The 19,219-nt window shown below is 38.4% G+C and overlaps 1 protein-coding gene across 1 annotated transcript in view; it reads right to left on the reverse strand.

Annotated features, from left to right (window-relative positions):
- Positions 1 to 19,219, reverse strand: part of SVIL (supervillin) — a 69,557-nt gene that overhangs the window by 48,378 nt on the left and 1,960 nt on the right. Inside the window, exons 2-9 of the mRNA XM_009704232.1 lie at positions 15,780 to 15,871; positions 10,451 to 10,508; positions 10,172 to 10,323; positions 9,081 to 9,765; positions 4,994 to 5,074; positions 2,110 to 2,988; positions 1,607 to 1,777; positions 959 to 993 (exon numbers count right to left, since the gene is read on the reverse strand). Coding sequence (XP_009702534.1) covers positions 959 to 993; positions 1,607 to 1,777; positions 2,110 to 2,988; positions 4,994 to 5,074; positions 9,081 to 9,765; positions 10,172 to 10,323; positions 10,451 to 10,458 — 2,011 coding nt within the window. The 5' untranslated portion in view covers positions 10,459 to 10,508; positions 15,780 to 15,871. The remainder of the gene's footprint in view (positions 1 to 958; positions 994 to 1,606; positions 1,778 to 2,109; positions 2,989 to 4,993; positions 5,075 to 9,080; positions 9,766 to 10,171; positions 10,324 to 10,450; positions 10,509 to 15,779; positions 15,872 to 19,219) is intronic.

Here is a 19,219-nt window from a genome sequence, read left to right on the forward strand (position 1 = left end):
GTCCCTGCCCATGGCAGGGGGGTTGGAACTAGGTGATCTTTAAGGTCCCTTCCAACCAAACCATACTATGATATGATAGGATTCTATGATATTTTCTATTAGTTGAGCATACAAGATGGTCTCTCCTGGAAGCTGGTTATTCTGATTACCACCTTATGTCCCCATTTTTCAGAGGCTCAGCTGGTATTCTTAGAGGCTGAAACCAGCATCCTTCAGATCCAAGAGCCAGCATCTCAAAGCTGCAGAGAATATCAGCTTTCAAAAAGCATAAGGCATTAAAGCTAAATTTAGCTACTCATGAGATTACCTACTTAACTTGTGCCAGACTTGCCAAGAGTGACAAGATGGAAAAAGAAGCAAGATAGCAGACTGAATTATATAATTTAATAACCATCATCTTGCTGCTTCCTTAGCTAGAAAACACATTACCAATATCAGTTTCATACTATAGTAAAGGCTTTTCTGAATACCCTGGAGTTGTTCAAAAAACATTTAGATGTGGTGCTTCGAGACATGGTTTCGTGGGTTTAGAGGGCATGGTGGCATTGGGTATACGGTTGGACTTGATGATCTTTGAGGTCTCTTCCAACCATAATGATTCTGTGATTTATCAGTCCTAGACCACTGATTAAAATGTGTATTTGTTTTTCCATCAACTAGCTTATTTATTGTCTAAATCAAAACAAAAAAAAACCCTCTATGTTGAAAAAGTGTCAAGCCATTCCCCCTCCTTGCCTCCCATATGAAGTTCAGTATCCACAGGCAGACTTTGACTTAAATGAATTTGAAATCAAGTCTGTAGTAGACATGGCCCAAGAAAAAGTGGTACTTCAAACATATTATAGGTAATAATAGTTATTTTCAAGTGGACTTTGTGTTATCAAATAGTTCTTCAGTTAAAACAAAACAAACCACATTTGCTCCCATTTCTTCCTTAGAAAACAGAGTAGTAACATACCTTCAGCAGTTGGTATTTCTGCACTCAAAATTGACCTAGTGAAAAATTATCAAACAAAAGGAAGTTAGCTGGAAAGTAGACATCAAAAATTAAATTCAAACTCCATCTGAAATAGCAGGACCTAAAAACTCTTAAGAGTGGAAAACCTGTATCTATTTTTCAAGTTTCAACAGTTTCCACTTTGACATCCTTTAATAAAGCAGAAAGGCAAGCAATTGCAGCCAAACTTAAATACAGTAAAGGAAAATGACTTCCAGTTCATCTTGCAGAAGATAAAAGTCTAAGATTTGCTGCCAGCTCTTTTAACATAAGATATGTAGATTTGGTTGTTTACAAAAAAAGTAAATGATAAAGCAGAGTAGATGGAAAGGAAACTCTATATGAAAACAAAAGCATTTATCATTAGAAAGAACCAGACAGCTATAATACTTTGTGATGATTTACTGTTCATCATTTTATGTGGGGGCAATTTGCAATGAATTGGTTTTGACAGCAGTGTTTTGGTTTTTATTTTATAAGAAGCTTTTTTTTAAAAGAAAAACAATAACCTTACAAAATATTTATGCTAACAAATGAACAAAGTCTCTTCACAACCTTGTTCATGGCTACCTGCACCAGAATGCTACACAGAGCTACGTACATGCCTACCTATCTGTCTCCTTTCGTTCTGCTGATGTTATAGGTTGAGTTTTAAATCGTTCAGAAGTCTTTCTATTTTCACCAGGAGAAAAATAGCGCCTCGGCTTTCGTGGCCCTCTTTCACGGTCACCATTGGCAGACAAAGTGCTACCTGCCGTTGAGATCTCAAATCGAGATTCACTTTTAAACCACATGATAGAAAGTACATAGAAAAGAAAATAGAAGAGAGAAGTAAAGCACAGATGTAAGCATCTCGACAATTCACTAGAGATCACTCAGCATGCTCCTCCGGTAACATGCGCAGACGTACACATTCCAGCTACCCCACATCACAACTTGCACTAGCAAGCAGAAGCACAAAAGCAGGATTCGAACCATCTCAGCCTCCAGTACACACTGGTGAGAGCTAAGCTGTGTGCTTTAAGTGCCGAACACAACTGCTGTTGAGTGTGTGTAATTTTTGCCAAGGACGTGCAAGTTTCACACGAAAATATGTCTGAAATGTCACCTACAGTTCCGTTTTCTTGTTGGCATTAGCAGTCTCCAGAAAGACATTACGGAGCTGGGCAACAGAGACTTTTGTGTCAACCATGCCAATCTCACCGTTTGGTGCATTTGCTTCCATACTCTCCTTACTTTTAAAAGCCTCTAGCTTAGGAGCCACAGTATAGTCAGACATTGAGCGAGTCAGGACTTTATGCTTTGCTGTCGACACTTTCCGAACAGGAGTTTTTGCCATCGCAGGCTGTGATACGGACCCACTCTGTATGTACATAACAGCTTCACTCCTTTCTATGGCCTCAGGGGTCTTAAACTGCTGCTCAGGAGCCTGCCTCTTACTGCACTCCAGCTCTCTCTGAACTTCTGAGTTAACTTTCAGCTTGCTTGTGGAAGAGCAACTTCCTCCAGGGATATCCAATTCTCCTCCTCCAAAGAGACCTTCATGGTTCTTCCCCTGCTTACGAATCTCAGATGGCAAAATTGGTCTTCTGCCTTTGGAAGCCTCCAAGGAATCTTCTTCATCAGGCTTTGCTCCATAACCAAGTGCCTCTTTCTTTTCACTCTCTGATGCAGTTGCTGCTGATGATTTTGTTAAGACACTAACATTGTCTGGTAGGAGGAGGCTGCCAACAGAGGTGTTTGCTGGTTCTTCTGTTGCAATCAGCTGAGCTGTGTGAGCAATGCCAGCAGGCTGAATATAGCCATGTATTGGTTGGCGGACTGAACTGACGGGCTGATTTATAACCCTATCAAAGGCAGATGTTTCTGTCTGAAGAGGCATGTAGTGGGCTGGCACTGGATGGGATTTTCTTTGAGATACTGTGTCTGTGACAAGTTCAGGGCTTCCACGAGCACTTTCCTCTTTCACCAGTTTCTCTCTAACTTTTACTCTTTAAGAAAGAAAAAGGATTAAAGCTGTGAACAGCAATACCCAATCTGGGAAGGAACACAGACACCTACTGTGGGTACAGAAGCAACATTGTATTAAAATAAAAAGCAATCAATATATAAAAAGAAGGCAATCTTATGATGCAACCCCTTCCTCCCCTGCTGAATCATAGCAGTAACATTGCTCAAAAACATTCAAGTGATTCAGAGGCCCTTGAACATGCATGACTCCTGAGAAGGTAACTGAGCAAGCTCTGAAAACATACAGCATGTTCCCATGAGGTCACAACTGCATTTGTCAAACAGCACATACCCATAGTCTCAAACAAACAAGATGATCAAAACTGCTTTTTATATTATCAAAGTGTTGGGTTCAGCCTGAAATTGCAAATTCCACTGGCAATCATGTATGCCCAGTCAGTCTAAACACTGGGCAGCTGACGTCATATCAAGATGCTGTTGCATTGGGGAAAGGGGATGAAAAAACATGTTGTATTCTCCACCTAGACTTTGAGATGTTTTGCCAGAGACTTTTTTACTTGTGCTTTTGTGTATCAGATAAGACATCTAAAATGTTACACGTAATGTAACCTGTTTCAGTAAGTGAGGGGAAAAAAAAAATAATCTTCAAAGTACAAGCCTTAAAGCTGAAAGTGAAACTATGGCATGGCTGTCGCTGTTCAGAAGGCTTGCAGGGGAGAAAAGGATTTCAAACAACAAACCAAACCAGGCATTCTGTTTTAAACTGTTTCATTACATTCTAACATGCAAAATTTACAGGAATGTTCCCAAAAGTTACCTTACTTAAGTGTATTTTCTAGAAACATCTCTAGCCTTCTGTAACATCCGTGCGAAACAGAGTCATACTCTACCTTTAGACGCTTAAGGCAACTGCGCTACCGGAAGAAAAGCACGTGCAGCTGGAGGCAGCCGTTGCTCTATGACTACAGCTGCAGGTAAGCTCTCCAGCAGTTTTCCAGCCACGCTGAGTGTTTGGACAGCTTACAGGGTGAGTGTTTGTAAATATTGCATACATGGTATTAAAAATGAAAGCCTTCTACTTCCTCACTTTCCAAATGGGTATAAGAAATTATTTTAATTCTGAGGAAGGAGAGAAACTTGAGTACAATGTGAGACTAGCTATTTATTTGAAAGTAAGCAAGCCAGCTCAAAATATGTGTAATTCCATGCTTGCTACCAACAGACTTTTTGGAATTTACATTATGAAAAAAAGGAAATATTTCAAAAAAAAGGCAAATTAATATCTGAGAGAATACCTCAGGATATCCAAAGGATATCAGGAAACACCAACCTTTCTAATATTTTGGTGTTTCTTATCTCTGAGGATTGCTGTACTCATCAGGGAAACTTCTGAAAGTCACTTAAGTACAGAAAGTGTGTTCAGTCTGAAAAAGTTATTCTTTAAACTACATGTACCAAGCATTCTCCAGAACATCCACACTGATGTTAGTACTGGGTTATCAGGAACACAGAAAAGAGTCTTCCTGCAATGCTTCTCATGGCGGGCTATGTGTGTTACCAAACTGGGAGAAAGCAGCTGCTTGTAGCTCTAATCAAGATCTTGCTTTACTTTTCAACATAAAGTTTTTACTTCTCTTGTACCATCTCCTTTGGAATTCAAGGAATTAATTGTAGGGAATGCTAAGATGGATTGGTGCATGGTATAAAAATCTGCTGGTTTGCAGAGTACAAAGTGGCACAAAATAAGAAGTTATAAAAATTAGCGGAAGCCAGAATGATAGCAGTGGTGGAAGAAGCCAGGGGCATTTGTACTTCTTCATCAAAATACCAGTTGGTCATAAGTTACAATAAAAGCAGAGGCTTCAGAAAAGTTTCAACAGCTGTTTATCCGCAAGAAACAACACTTTCTAAATTTTCCTTTAACAGCAGCAAGTAAGGGCAAGTGTTAAATGAAGACAGAGTAAAGGGAAAGAAAGGGGAGGTTTCTAGTCTGATTGTTAGCCACACAGCTACGTTTTATGATACCTGGAGGGCCAGCTGATAAGAGAAGGTGTGTCCCCTTCCGAATCTTTCTGAAGAAACCATTCAGGTTTTGCTTTCCCTGCACTACTACAGAAAACAGAACTTCAGGTAATTTTTGAGATCTCAACACACACTCCCATTGTTTCTCCCAATCTTCCCTCCCCACCACTTTTTTTGTTTTCTAATTACTCAATTAGAGAGGACTGTTCATGAACATAAAAGCACAGCACATAAATTGTAAGGTGACAAACTGTGAAACAAACTATCATATTAATTCTACAAACACCTAAAAAATGTCCTGAATGTTAAATATTCTGCAAAGGTAACTTTACCAAGCGTACATTGTCCAGAATTTCAGAAGTGAAAGCAACTACACAACCTTATTTTTGCCATTTGCCATTGCAGGTCAGTTTGAAGGGTTTATGTAAGTACACCTGGAAAAGTTACTAAAACCATTCCTTTAATTTGTGGTTTAAAGTAGTAAAGACCACTGGGTCCAAAATGAAGCAGCAATATGAATTTAATGAAGTTAGAAATTCAGATGGCTATATCACACATTCTAAGAAATTCTCAGAAGCATCTGGAACCCCTCTCTGTCCTCTTGTAGCCCTATATCATAAAAGCTTCAGAAATGCAAACCCAGTTAGCTCAAGTAAAATATGCTGTGCCACTGTGTGACAGGGGAAGGGAAAAGCTTAATAAACAAAGTAAACCCCAATTTGATCTTGTCTTGACTTTTATTCTTTCCATTTTGGAGTTGAAAGTGTAAAAAGAAACAAGAGCACTGCAAAATTTTAAAAGGCTGCAGGAAAGCGTGTTTGCAGACTACCTACGTACAGTTTCTCAAATACTTTCCTAATGCCCACCTTCATCTACAGTCCCTCAGCAACAGTAGGTCACATCAAATACTTTTAATCTTGTAAGCACAGACTGTCTGGCCACACTAACATTTACAAAATCCCTGGAGGTGACAAGCGGCCAGGCTGCTTTCCACTACCTATAGCTACATATGAAAGAAGTGCTCACATTGCAGTAGAGCCATTTGGGATGAAAATTGCAAATTAAGCTCCAGGTCATCTACTTGAATTTTTCTTAGCTGGTCTTTTAACAAAAATAGTTGAAAAAGGTCAAATCAATGACTGTTCTTAAGATAACAGTGTATTTATTGCAAATAAATCCAAATTTGAGAACTCACCTACAGTTGTCACCTTATCCAAATCAAGTTTAGAACAACGTCAAACACCGCCTGTTAAAACACCTTTTGTTTTTCCAAATGTTTTTGAATTCCTAAAGGAACTGACCAAACAGAAGGTAAAAACTTCTCACAGGAGCTGACCCGGTAGCTGGAATTGCTTTGAAGCAAGCAAACTTCCTTCTTGTCTCTTAATATGTACTTTGGCACTTTTTTATAGTGGGCATGGCCCAAGCAGCACTTATTTGAACTTGATCATTCATCCTTTGAAGAGAGCAGTCAAAAGAACACAAGCCATGTTCTGAATCTAATCAGCCACTTCAGCAGCCAAATGCAGACAATGTCAAATGATACCTTCTCAGCACTTTGTTGGCTTCTCAGTGATGGATAATAGGATTAATTATTAAATCTTCTTAGGATTGAAGGCACAAAATTTTCATATGTATTCCAAAGCAAGCTGCATTTATTTTCCAATTTGAACTCAGCAAATTTAAATTTAGCAAAAACAATTTTGCAACCTATATAATGCGGAACTGACTTCAAATGACAGTCACCTGGAAAGCTGGCGTTAGCTCTTATTTTGCTTTTCAAATGGCCTTACAGGAGACTACCACACAGTAACTTTAAACAGACTGCACTGAAATAGGCAATGGCTCTTGGCAACTTGGCCTTTAAAATACCACCCACTGCCTACATGCGTACCCAAACAAGAGACCAAATACTATGTTTTAACTTTTGGCTACTGTAAGAGCTACACCACATCTTGGTGGGTGCAGATGATTTCCTTCAACAGACAAGACAGACAGCAATTGTGGGAAACCTGTTTTATGCAAATACTGATCCAAGCCTCATCCAGAAAGAATCTGAAATTAGTGATAATGCAGTCAGCAATTTGTATTAAGTTATTACTTATTCCTGCTACCCTACTCTCTCATTTGTTAGTACTGCAGAGCACAAATGGGTTGGAGTTTAAACTCTGGAAATGTCCTAACATCAGAACCCACCTGAAAATGGATCTTACCATTTCATTATCTGAAAATAGAGAACAACTAAGTCTGAAAAAAAGGAAGACCTTGCAGAAGAGGCCTGTCTCCAGTGCTTGCCAAACACAGCTGATCCCTTAGTATTTCACACAGCATTAGATCTTGTAGGGACATATAACTTTTAATAAATGAAGAAGCATGCCCCCATTAAAAACACTTTTTCCTTAACTATTTATCTTCTGCCCAATTTTTGCAGCATCTTTTATGATAAAAAAATAGGTAATGCCAGCTTCAAAAAAAAAAGGAAACAGCTGGAATTTATGAATTATTTGATAATGCCTTCAGCCTGCTCAGTCTGAACTTGTAACTGGTTTATCGAGCTTGAATTAGAAAAAACACACTTTATAAGGAGACCTGATTTCTCCACATTTGCAAATGAGTGGATTCAGGTGTCTCTCTGTACTCAGCATGCTGTTTCACCAGGGCAACTGCCATCCCACCAATGCTGCAAGCAGCGCAGCTTCTCCTGAGTTGGAAGAGATAATGACCTAGAAGGCATTTCACTGTTCAGTGTTCATTGGTTTGCCCTGACAGAAAGAGGGACTAGGATTGCTTTATGAGAGTAAAGAAAATAAAACCTCTTTTTACACTGCAGCAGACACATTCTTGGCTATAAAGTTTGATGGGCTATTCATTCAAACTTTAAGGTATGCTTATGAGTGTTAGTAAGAAAGGCCACAACAAATAAGAATCAAGTTTTGTGATTTTGATGGGAAGGATAAAGAAGTCCAGTCAAGGTAGCTTGTTTCTGAACTTACTGCAAAAAAAGCCCAGAAGTATAAATGGTTCCGTTTATGTCAGTTCATTTTAGGTTTTTAGAAACAGTCAGCACTGCTCAGCATGATGCAGATGTGTTTACAATAAAGTTCTCATTACAATTTACATCATTTTTAGCTGCAACATTTTAACTTAAGTTTTTACAGTTGTTATTTTCCATCTGTCCACCTACCTAAAAATTAAAGAATCACATTTAGAGAAAATCATACTTTTAAAAAATTCTGTCACACATTGTTTTCAGTCACCATAACAGTTTGACAGTCTTGTTTTGCACTACAGTGTGAAACTACAATGTGAAATTAGTGAAAACTTTTCTTCCCTGAAAGAATCTGGTTGCCCTATTATTGGAGTAAATTTGTCAAATCTGAAGTAATTCAGCATACCATGAAGGAAAGCTACGTTTTCCAAATTCAGCATGGAATTTTAACTCTCCCCTCTGCCCTTCACACACATACCCTGATATTAGCCGAAAGATTAGCTATCACAGTTCAAAAGGTTTTTTACACTTTCACAGCAGGAAAACAAATCAACTATTATTTCAACCAACTGAAAGACACTTTTCAGCTTTTAACTCTGAGACCATTTTATTTTGGCAGAAACCCTCATGAAGCTATTCAAACCTTCACTGAGAAACAACCTGCCTTTACTTGGAAGCTCCCACCCAAACAATTACAGGGTATAGAGGAAAAAAGTTAAAGGCTTGCTCTAACAGGTTGGGGGCGCGGATGGGGGGAAGCATATTTAGAACCATAACTGCATCAATTTCTAGTTTGTGTAAATATCTTAAACATCAGTTATTCCACTCCCCCCTGAAGGGCCTAATTTTAGCATAAATTCTATAAATACAAAGTGAAACCAAGGACATATCTAATCATAGAAATAGATACCCACTTCCCTGTATCAGAAACACACTGTGATTTAATAAACTCAACCAGTGCAGCCTGAGACATCAAAAACCACTAAATACATTCTTCAAGGGTAATAAATACATTCTCATAAATACTGTAGACACTGTTGCAGAAGGTGATGAAGATAAAGGAATCTACTGTATAAACAAACAAATAAAAATCATGCTTACCTTTGTTTGATGGTACTGTGCAAGGGCTGGTCATTCTGCAAATGGATTGGTGAGGCTGCCCGCTTTGGTGAAGAAAGAGACTCTCTGGGGGGTTGCTTTGGTGATATTGGCACTTCATTATAGGAGGAAGATTCTCGTCCAGAAAGTAAAAGGGAGACAGAACTATCCAAGGTTGCTGAAGGGTCAGAAGCCTGTCCAATGGCACTGTCATCATCTGCTTTTCTATCATTCTTCTCATTTGAGAGGTCTTCTTTATCTGGAATACCATCTTTTTCATGGCTGGAGCACTCTTTGGATTCAGAAATCACACTCTTTGGCTCCTTCGTCTCAGTCCTGGACAAATATAGGGAGCCACAGTTCTTGTTTTCATCATCTTGCCTTTCACTTTTCACTCCCTTTCTTTCCACGCTGTCTGGATCTTTCCTTGCCCGAGTATATCTGGATGAGTAGTCAGAATCCAAATCAGAATCAAGAGATAATCCGTATTTTTCTGCCAGCTGGCGCCGCCTCTCTGCCTTGTACCTAGCTATCCTTTCTGCTTTTGACTCTAGTTCCTGGACATCCATGTTGCCTGTACTATACAAGGGCTCTGTATTACCTCCTGTGGTTTCTGCTCGGTATCTGGATGATCTGGGTTGTTTTTCTACAGAAGAATCTGAAGTTTCCTCCTCTTCATTTGATCTTCCTGTCCAAAGTGCAAGACATATGAGCAAGTTCATCCCGAAACTCCCGAGTATTCTATCCACCATTCACATCAAGTGAACTAAAAGCTTCCGATTTTCTTTAAAATCAAAGACTGCACAGACACCTTACATTTTTGCACTTATGTCTCCAAAAGCACATAAAAATGATTAAGAAACGTGTATTAGTTGTAATTCTTTAAGAGTCTCATATCAACTTACTGTTATTTTGAAACAATATAGATAATCAACTTTTTTCAAATAAGGCAACTGGAAAATTAAAAGGCGACTTAAAAAACAACCCTAACCACAGCTCTTTTATAAAACTCCTCTCCATGTACTGCACAAATGATAGGGTAGTAAACATGAGGTAATTCAGAAATGCAAGATTGATTGATACATACTGCTTACCTAAATGGGGACTGTATGGATCAGTTGCACGCATATATCTTGGTGTATCTTCCTCTAGTAAACGGTGTGTGACTGATCCTGGACAGTTTTGTAGAAGCATAGGTTGTGTCTCATTTTCAATTCCCTCTAAGCGTCTAGCTATTCTCTCTTTTCTGAAAAAGATGTGAAAAATGTGAAACTGGGCATCTTTGAAGATTTGAGGGGAGAGTTTCTAAGAGGAGGTAACAAAACAAACTGTGTGTTTTGTTTTACAGGCTAAAGACTTTTTTTTTTTTTTACCTTTTCATTTCCAAAAAATCTTGGTTGTTTGGTTCAAACAGTTTTCTTAATTCTGAAACTGAGACAACAAAAGATTATGTAGTTTATAAGCTACTACATTTCAGAAACTCACAGAAACTTGCTAAAATACTTTAGAATAAGAAGGAACACTCAAATAAAGTTAAGAGGTTTGAGATAGCGTTTGTGGGGGAACAGGTATTTTCCTCTTCTTTTCCGTTTAAGCTTGCGTTGTCAAAAGTGTGTTAAGCGTATAGGTGTAAACACCAAGGAGTCCTCCCTTACCGGTACTTCCGGGCTAAGCAAGAATCTGCTATGCTATCCTAGCAGCTTTCAAGATCTAGTATAAACTGGGTAAGTTGTATTTTGATTAGCTGAGGTCATGCTTACATGCTATAGTAACTCATTTCAAAACCAGATAGTATGGAATTACTGTTTACCCTGTCTAGACAAAGGTTGGGGACTGACTACATTTAAAGAGAAACAATGTCCCCTATTCCTTACTTTCCTCCATTCCCTTATATTGAACAAATCCCATGAATCCCAGTGACTCACAGTTGGAGTGAAAGTTACTGTGTACCCTCATAATACTCCTGCATGGTTAATCACTTTCTACTTTGCTACTTTTCCCTTGTGGTTTTAATTGAGCATACTTTCCTCTCTCCCCCTGAACTGTTTGGTGGTGTTATGTGCTAGTAGACAGCTGTCACAGTTCACAAAATAGCAGCGAACTAACGGGAGGCATGATAAATGAAGTAATCCCTATGTATAGACACACATACATGCACAGTTATCAGCGATGTTTGCAAACCACACTGGAGCAGTGAGTGCTAAATAAACAAGTGTGGTGTGACTTCTTACCACCAGGAAGAGAAACCATCCAGGCTGTCAAAGGATGCAGTGGACTGGGTGTGTGTGTATGTGGGGGGTGTGGGCTGTGGGTGGGTGAGTGGTGCCTAACAGCCCCACCTCCCCCATATCATTGCCTTGGCACAGAAGTGGTGCTAAAAGCTGTGTGTGCCTGTTCTAATGCAACACACCTCTGGGGTTCTGATCCTGTTGACCCAGGAATCAAAAGCTGAAGTCTACAGCCTGCTAAATCAGCCCTAGATTGCCATCAGAAACGCCTGATGAGTCAAGAATGTCTAGGAGACACTGTTCCACACCACTGCAGAAGTAAATCTATCAGCTTTTTCCCCTACCAGACTTCATTGCACTAGATACTCAGAAGATAAACAGTATTGAAACACCACCCTTTTAAAGGTCAGATGCGCCTTCTCTCCCTTTCCTCTACTGCAAGAACTTGCATGCATAGCTAAGTCAGGGTTTCAGCTTAGCTGACACGTATCCAGGAAGTCTGCTGTAGCCAATACCAGTGCTCATACCTCATAGATACAGATAGATGTTATTGACGCTGGCTGTCATATCAACCTTAAGTGCTGAAAAGTCACTAGAACTCCAGCTAAAATGTCTTGGATCAGCAAGAATGAATGTATTCTGATCATGACTACTCAAGAGAAGCAAATGAATGAGGTATGAATATAGTGTCTGAGGCTACAGATGAGCGCCTACTGAGAATATGTGATTAACAGAGGAAAGAAATCAACTGGGCCACTCTCCAAAACAACTCCTTTAGTCTACATTTTTACAGAATGCAGATTCAAGCTATCCACTTCAATTTCTCAAGGCAGGTTAGCTCAGGTTGTGATCATGCCATGAAAAAAATCTAATACATACACATTTGATGCAACTAGCAGTGCAAAGTAGCTAAGCATGCAGCTACTTAACAGTGCTAACCCAAGGGACACCTCTTCCATGCTTAGTTTCAGCATCTGCAGCAAAGCAGATTGAAGCCTATGCTGTTCACCAGGTTGACACTGCAAGACAGCCACTGAAAGTTAGCAAGCTCCAGGCACAGATTTCTGGAGACACATGGGAACTGGACTTGGGCAATGCAAAATTTGCATCCTGACCAACACTAAAGAAAAGATGAGCCCTTATATTGTGATTTCATAGACTTTTCTCTCAATGCATGAGCAGTTCCCACTGCCACCCTGTCTACTCAAGCTGTGCTAGCAGTGGAACTGTATTAAACAGAGAACTTACCCATACAAAGCCAGTCTTCGTCTCACATTCACCAAAGGAAATAATTTCTCATAAATACTTAGCTCTCCCCTCTGTCAAATCTAGTTCTGTTTAAATTTGCTCCTCTAGTTATTAGAGTTTTTCTGTTCCATCTGTTGGCTATACACACATAAAATGGTCAAAACAAAACCCATAATTGTTCTGCCACTTCAGACGGGTCAAAGGCCTCCACAGATCACAGTTAATAAAAGCACATTGCATCCAAATCCTGATCATTTTTCTTCCCTAGTAACTGATTTATATAGTCCCTAAAACCATCACCAGAGAACAGGTCTTTTATACAGCTTTAGTAAAGTTCTAAAGCATAGCTTCATATAATAAAGTAATTGGGTTTTTTTCAACCAAAAAAGGAAACTTGTCTATAAGTCATCCACATACAAGAAATGTGGAACATCCAAAGAACTCCCAGCAGCATTAGCTCAACACCCTCTTGCTACGTGTTAGTTGAAGTTCCAGAGATTCTACTACCGCTTTGGAGTCCTAAAAAGAGCACTGGCCTCATGAAGCATCTCTCCAACACCTTCCCAAACAAGATGGGACAAAAATAGCATGGGACTACTCTATGCTGCCTTACACTTTTTCCGCACTTGAGATTCCAGACAGTAATTTCAGCTAGGTTGGCCAACATCTGCAGAGCTTTTTTTGTGAATGCAATTTCAGCAATATTCTTCAGGGGAGCTGGGGAAAAGAAGCACAAAAAAAATCCTAAAAAAGAAGATAAAATGCAGGAAGCCTTCTACTCTAGTGATTTCTTTTTGCTGAATAAAATATTTGACTTCAAAACATGAAAGCCAGTTGGAGAAGTTTCACTCCCAAGGACACTGGTTGGCCCTTTCAAGCTTAGGGGATCAGGTTTCTCTTTTTTAGTTTGCAATATGAATAAGTTGGTGCCAATTTCCCATCTGTTCATGGGATGTTTTTCCACATGAACATCAGAAACTAGACCATTTCAGACAGCCATGACAGTGTTAGAGAGTAACAACACTTCTACTTAAAAGGTAGCACAAAGATCTGATTCAGCACACAAGATACGACTAAGAAGCTTAAAATAATTAATTTCATAGTAAAAGCTCCTTATCTAAGTTACTTCATGCCAACATACTCTGTAAGCACTGTTGATCAGTATAGTTAAGGGTAACAGGAAGAACAGCCACAGTCCAGGAACAGCCCTGAACTTCAGGCTTTATTTTAGGATGCTGAGCAGGATGCTATGGTAGGATAACCTTTAAGGTAGACTGTCAAGAGGCATCTTAATTTTGTTAACTGTAGACCTTCTGAGCAGAATTTACCTTATAATACCAGTATTTAGCAAAAGCAGTATTGTTAAATGTCTTTTCGCAGAATAAAAAACAAAAAGTACATCTGGAGTGCACCTTATAAAAATGTTTTAAAAACTCCTTAAATTAAGGTGAAAGATATCCTATAGAATTCAGAAATCTTTCAGGAACAATTGTTACAGAATACAAATATGTTTTTGCTAAAAGCCCTCTTTGATAACAGCAGAGGGCATACACGTGGATAAAGTTGCAAGCATGTGACAGCAGTATTATTTTTTAAATATAGAAGCTGTAAAAGCTAAATCAAGCCTTCCAAAAGTCCCTAGCAGAGAGTGACCACATACATTTGTGAAGCCTGAATAGACGTACATCAAAAGTTTACCTGCCAGAAGTTTAATTTCTCAAAGATGGTAAATAACCTTTGCAACACAGATACACGTTTTCATTTTGAGGAAAATTTAACACAATAGTGAAGCCTACCAGCCTTATTCCTACCTCCTCCTCTCCTCACCTGGAAAGATGATGGTCTACAAACCAGGTCGGAGAAGCATTTATCTTCTGTTTATGCTAGCAGAGGCATACTAATATGTTCAATGCTTAACTGCAAGCAGCAATGTGTGAGACTTCAGCTAGACTCTTTGAACCTCAGTTCAGTCTGTATCAGTTGAAAATTAAATATATTCCTCTGATTTTTCCAACATGTGCAAATCTGGATCAAAGCTAGGCCCTAGACAGGACAAATAACCTGGATTTTCAGAAAGTGTCTGGCCTCAAGTAGTCCCCTCAGAATGTAACCATCAGCTCCCACTGCTAACTTTTTCTTAAGTCTGGTATACACCAAATCTGATGCCTTTATGACGAGAATAAATTCTTAGGAAATAGGCATGTCTTGGAATAGAAATTAGCTCAGTGAGAAGCAACTTACAGAGAAGGTTTCTCAAGTGAAAGTTGTCACAATTAACTTGTTGGCCTGCATGATTGTAAGGCTAAGTATATGGAATCATGAGGGACTACATACTCTTCCTGACTAGTGCTCTCAGGAAGTTTGTATTGTATAAAAGCATATCACTCTCTTCCATCATTGTGTCAATGAAATCTCTTTCTGAACATCTGTAATGATTATATTATAAAAGCAAGACATCACTTAAATGTTATGCTGGAAGAAGGGCTCCTTTCTAAAGGAACTCTGCAACAAATAACATTAAAAGATAAGCCAGTTCCTTTACATAGGGATTAGTGCATCCAGCCTTGTAGTTTGTCTGAACATGGCATTCAGAACACGCACACAATTTTAATCAAAGTTCTGAGATCCACAACATCCCTGAGTGAAGGTAACATCTTTATGCCAGCTACGTGTAGTTCTTCAGTCAAAGATTGTAATTTCCTCTAAATAATTCAAGAGAATTAATTCTCACCTCTACCTCAACTTCATCAAAAGATAAAGATGGAACTGCTGTTTACTTTGTAAGTTATTCAGACTAAGACAGAAGTTTAAAAAAAAAAGTCTCAAAACCTTTATGTAGCCATGTAGTCATGCAAGCATAGCGATTCTACCAACCAAAGGGGACTGAAAAGAGCTATGACTACAAGCCAAGTTAATAACTTTGAATTCAGTATTAGTCTAACTATACAAAGATACCTCTCTGAAGCGTTGAATTTCAACTACTTCTTAACCTCTTAAAAACTAGGTAAACAAAGCTGAACTTGATGAAGTAGGGATGTAACAAGGCCTTGTAAAAGAGCATTGTGGTTCATCCCCTGTTTCATCCCCTATGTGTACTTCACAGGGAAAAGTAATTTACAAAACATCTGTGTCTAAGTTATTTTAACTGTGCCTGACATTTGCATAGACTAAACTTCACATGCTGTTAAATTACCACTTGCATTCATGATATGTGTCCCTTACCTACCTTTTGGAAGGACTGCTAAGAGATTAGCATCAATATCCTTTGTGCTGTTTGCAAGTTCTTCTTTATCTTCAAATGAGAACTCCTTCTGAAAACTGAAAGCAACATCTGGTTTACGGAACTGTGGACATTTCTGCTACAAATCAAATAAAGCCAAGATGTAAATGATTTACTGCAAGATAGTCTAACAGAGACACAAAGAAAATATTTTCCATAAGAACGAAATAAGAAAGAACCCCAAGAAACTCACAAAGCCAAACCTAACATAATTTGAAACTTATTTGGAATTGACTGTGACACATTTTTGCATTAAATTGCGGACTGCAGACTGCCTTCAAAATGCTGTACTAGCGATTACATTTGAAATCATCTATATCGAATGATTCTCCATAAATATTAAAACGTATTTTATCAAATGCAGTACTGTATGTACACTCCACCTAGAAGCCTTCTGCACGACTGTGCTATTGTTGTTACTGCACTGATCTCTGGACCTTATATGGCTTATAATACACTAATATGAGCAGCCGATCATTCAGTTTTATACCTTGTCTTTTCAAAACAGCAAAAATGCCATTTAAAGAAATATTTTGTTTCATCTAAATATGTTCATTAAATATACAAATTTTAAGTGTAAAATGTAGGTGTCATAATGGTCTAAAGTAGATACTAACTGTCTACAGAGTCTTTCTTGGAGGAAGTGTTCATCCTTGTGGATAAACAAAGTGAGGTTTTTCTCTCCAATTACTAAAAATAGAGAACTGTATTCAGCCATTATGACTTCTAAACTATCCCAGCTGGGCATAAGAAAACTTATAGTAGTCCTAAAACCTTTAGCAAACTGTGTAGACAGGGGTAACAGATACAAATCCCCACAGTGATCCTAAGCTCTTCATTTTCCCAAGGTAATGATGTGCCATACGATTTACTGTCATTCTGATAAGACAAATTGCACAGCCCTGCTGTTGGAAAATCCTTCCTTAGGACAGTTTTTTAATGGTTTTTTAAAGAATTGAATACCCTTTCGTCAAGAGTATTTGGTTAGAAAAAACTAGTAAAAATAAAATTTTTGTACTCGCTATTCTAGAAGAACATTTCTCATTGAGAAGAGTTTTAACATGTAATGACTAATAACATTTTACATGAACTCCAAGAAGTATTTCCTTCTTTATCACTTAAAAAGAATATTCCTTTGTAAGACATTGAGGAGAGAATAAAACCCTTGAAATGCCAATAAAGACACTGGGCTGTGTCACATTCAGGCACCATGCCACCTGCTGCAAATCATCTCCAACAACCGCACTTACAGAAATTATTCCAGGTACTGCCAAGAAAAGCAGTGTCAACCACTAGAGAAAACAGCAAATAGAAGATGAAGAGCTGCAATAAGCTGTCCATTACAGAAAACTGTGTATCCTTACAGAGTGAAAACACTTTAATGGAACCAAACAAAAAACAAAATAAAATAAAAAAAAAAAATAGCACTGAGCAGCCACAAGCAAATGGGTGCATGTGTCATCTGAGACTGGGCAGACACTCAGACAGTTAACCACATGTTTCTATATGCCTAACCCCACATTGCCAACACTTGTGATTTTGATTAGCCTCACAATATGTTATTTTCTTACAGACACAGCTTCTGGAGAACCCCTAGGTGGAAAGATTCCCAGTTTCCATTTGAAAGCAGCTTCTACTCCTTTTGGCTGAGGATGAGTTTGAAAAATGTGAATAATATTGGCCTAAGGCTATAAATCAAAATCAAAATTTATTTTGTCAAATCAATTTGATTACTTAAGACTTGTCTCAAAAGTGCTGAGGGACCCAGCTCATGACTTTTGAATACCTAGGCTTTATTTAGCAGCATGTCCAATTGCTTCCACAATGCTTGTGACAGTGCAGCACTTTAAGTTTCCATAAACATGGGATTCTGTACAGAAAAGCATTCACTCATACAGCAAAATCGTTGTTTAAATTAACTGTGCACTAACATCCACAACTATGCTTCAGTCCCACACGAATTTCCAAGGGTAGAACCATACAGAATCAGGACGGGCACTAGCCCGCTGGTTCTAAAAAGAAGTGTATTATTGGATTGCTTTTAACAAACTTTTAAATACTGTAAAACTAGTTAGGTTCACTCCTGCCCCTTCCTCCAAACTCCAGCGAGTTCTAGGGACTCTTAAGCCAGAGACCCTCTGAACTCAGTCTAAATGTCTTTCACTGGGTTTCCATCCATTTGTTCTCAGATCAGTGTTGTTTGACTACCTTCATCACTCTTCTTAACAGAAGTTTTGTGCATCTACTCAGCTTCCCCAAGACAGGCTCTCAGTTTCATCGATTATCCGTAAAAATGTTCTCTACCTATTCCAGTTTTAAGTCATCTTTTTTGTATATGGTGACCAGAATTGGACAGTCTTGATTCCAGACCTGGGTCTTAGCAGTGTCTTATAAAAATAAGAATTTTAATAGAGAAAGCATTATTATATGACTAGCCAGATGAATGCTGGGATCTACAACACATTTGCCTTTTTGTATCTACACTATATTGGTTGCTCAATTCTGCATGAGAAACTAATATGCCAAGGTTTTGCTTTCATCAGTTACAAGTGACAGAAAAATTTATCAGCCCCCAATGCACAGCTGTGCACTTAGTATTATTACATTACATCCTTTTTCTATTACTCCTCAAGGTCATCCACTTCTTCCTGTATGTGAGCTCCCTCCTCCTTTGTACTGAGGGTGGCTTCCAACCTTTGCTCACTGGCAGATTTCATTAAAATTCGTTTAATAACCACAAACTTCTTAAGCTTAACCCTTGCTGGGCTACATGGTATCACAGGTTATCTGCTTTGTGAAAGTCCTTTCACAGTTTCCCTTATGCCTTCATTTTCCATTTCCCTCTGGACAGATGGACAACTTTAATTTACTTGTTTATTTTTAAATGATTAACTATTTTCATATACTGACTATTTTATCCACAATGGAGGACTTTTTCCCTCTTCAGAGGCATTTTTGCTCAGTCTTTCAAAGCTGCAGGTGGCATTGCTTGTTTTAAATGTTTGCATATTAGAAACACAAAATGTTTTAAACCGATGTTATCAATTACATTGCTTTCACTTGCACAGAGAATTCACAGACAGAGCACTGCTCTGAAGATGATACAGTCAAGCCAAACAATTGGTTATTTATAGATACATATATTAAATTAGTTCTAAAAATGAAAGTAGGTATATTTAGGACATGTCACAGTATTCAATGAGAACATTCATTAGGAATCTAAATTGAGCTGGAATGATGTTAAAGCAATTCCAAGTAGTGTAAAAAAAAATAAAATTACAGGACATTACTCATAAGACATTTAAAAAAATATGCTCATAAGTAATTCCTCAGCAAGACTTCCCTTTTCCCTCCAACAGATCTATCCAGCTGTCTCCCTGCTTTAT

The sequence above is a fragment of the Cariama cristata genome, unplaced genomic scaffold (genome assembly GCF_000690535.1).
Source record: "Cariama cristata isolate BGI_N322 unplaced genomic scaffold, ASM69053v1 scaffold14057, whole genome shotgun sequence".
In the NCBI taxonomy this organism is placed as follows: domain Eukaryota; kingdom Metazoa; phylum Chordata; class Aves; order Cariamiformes; family Cariamidae; genus Cariama; species Cariama cristata.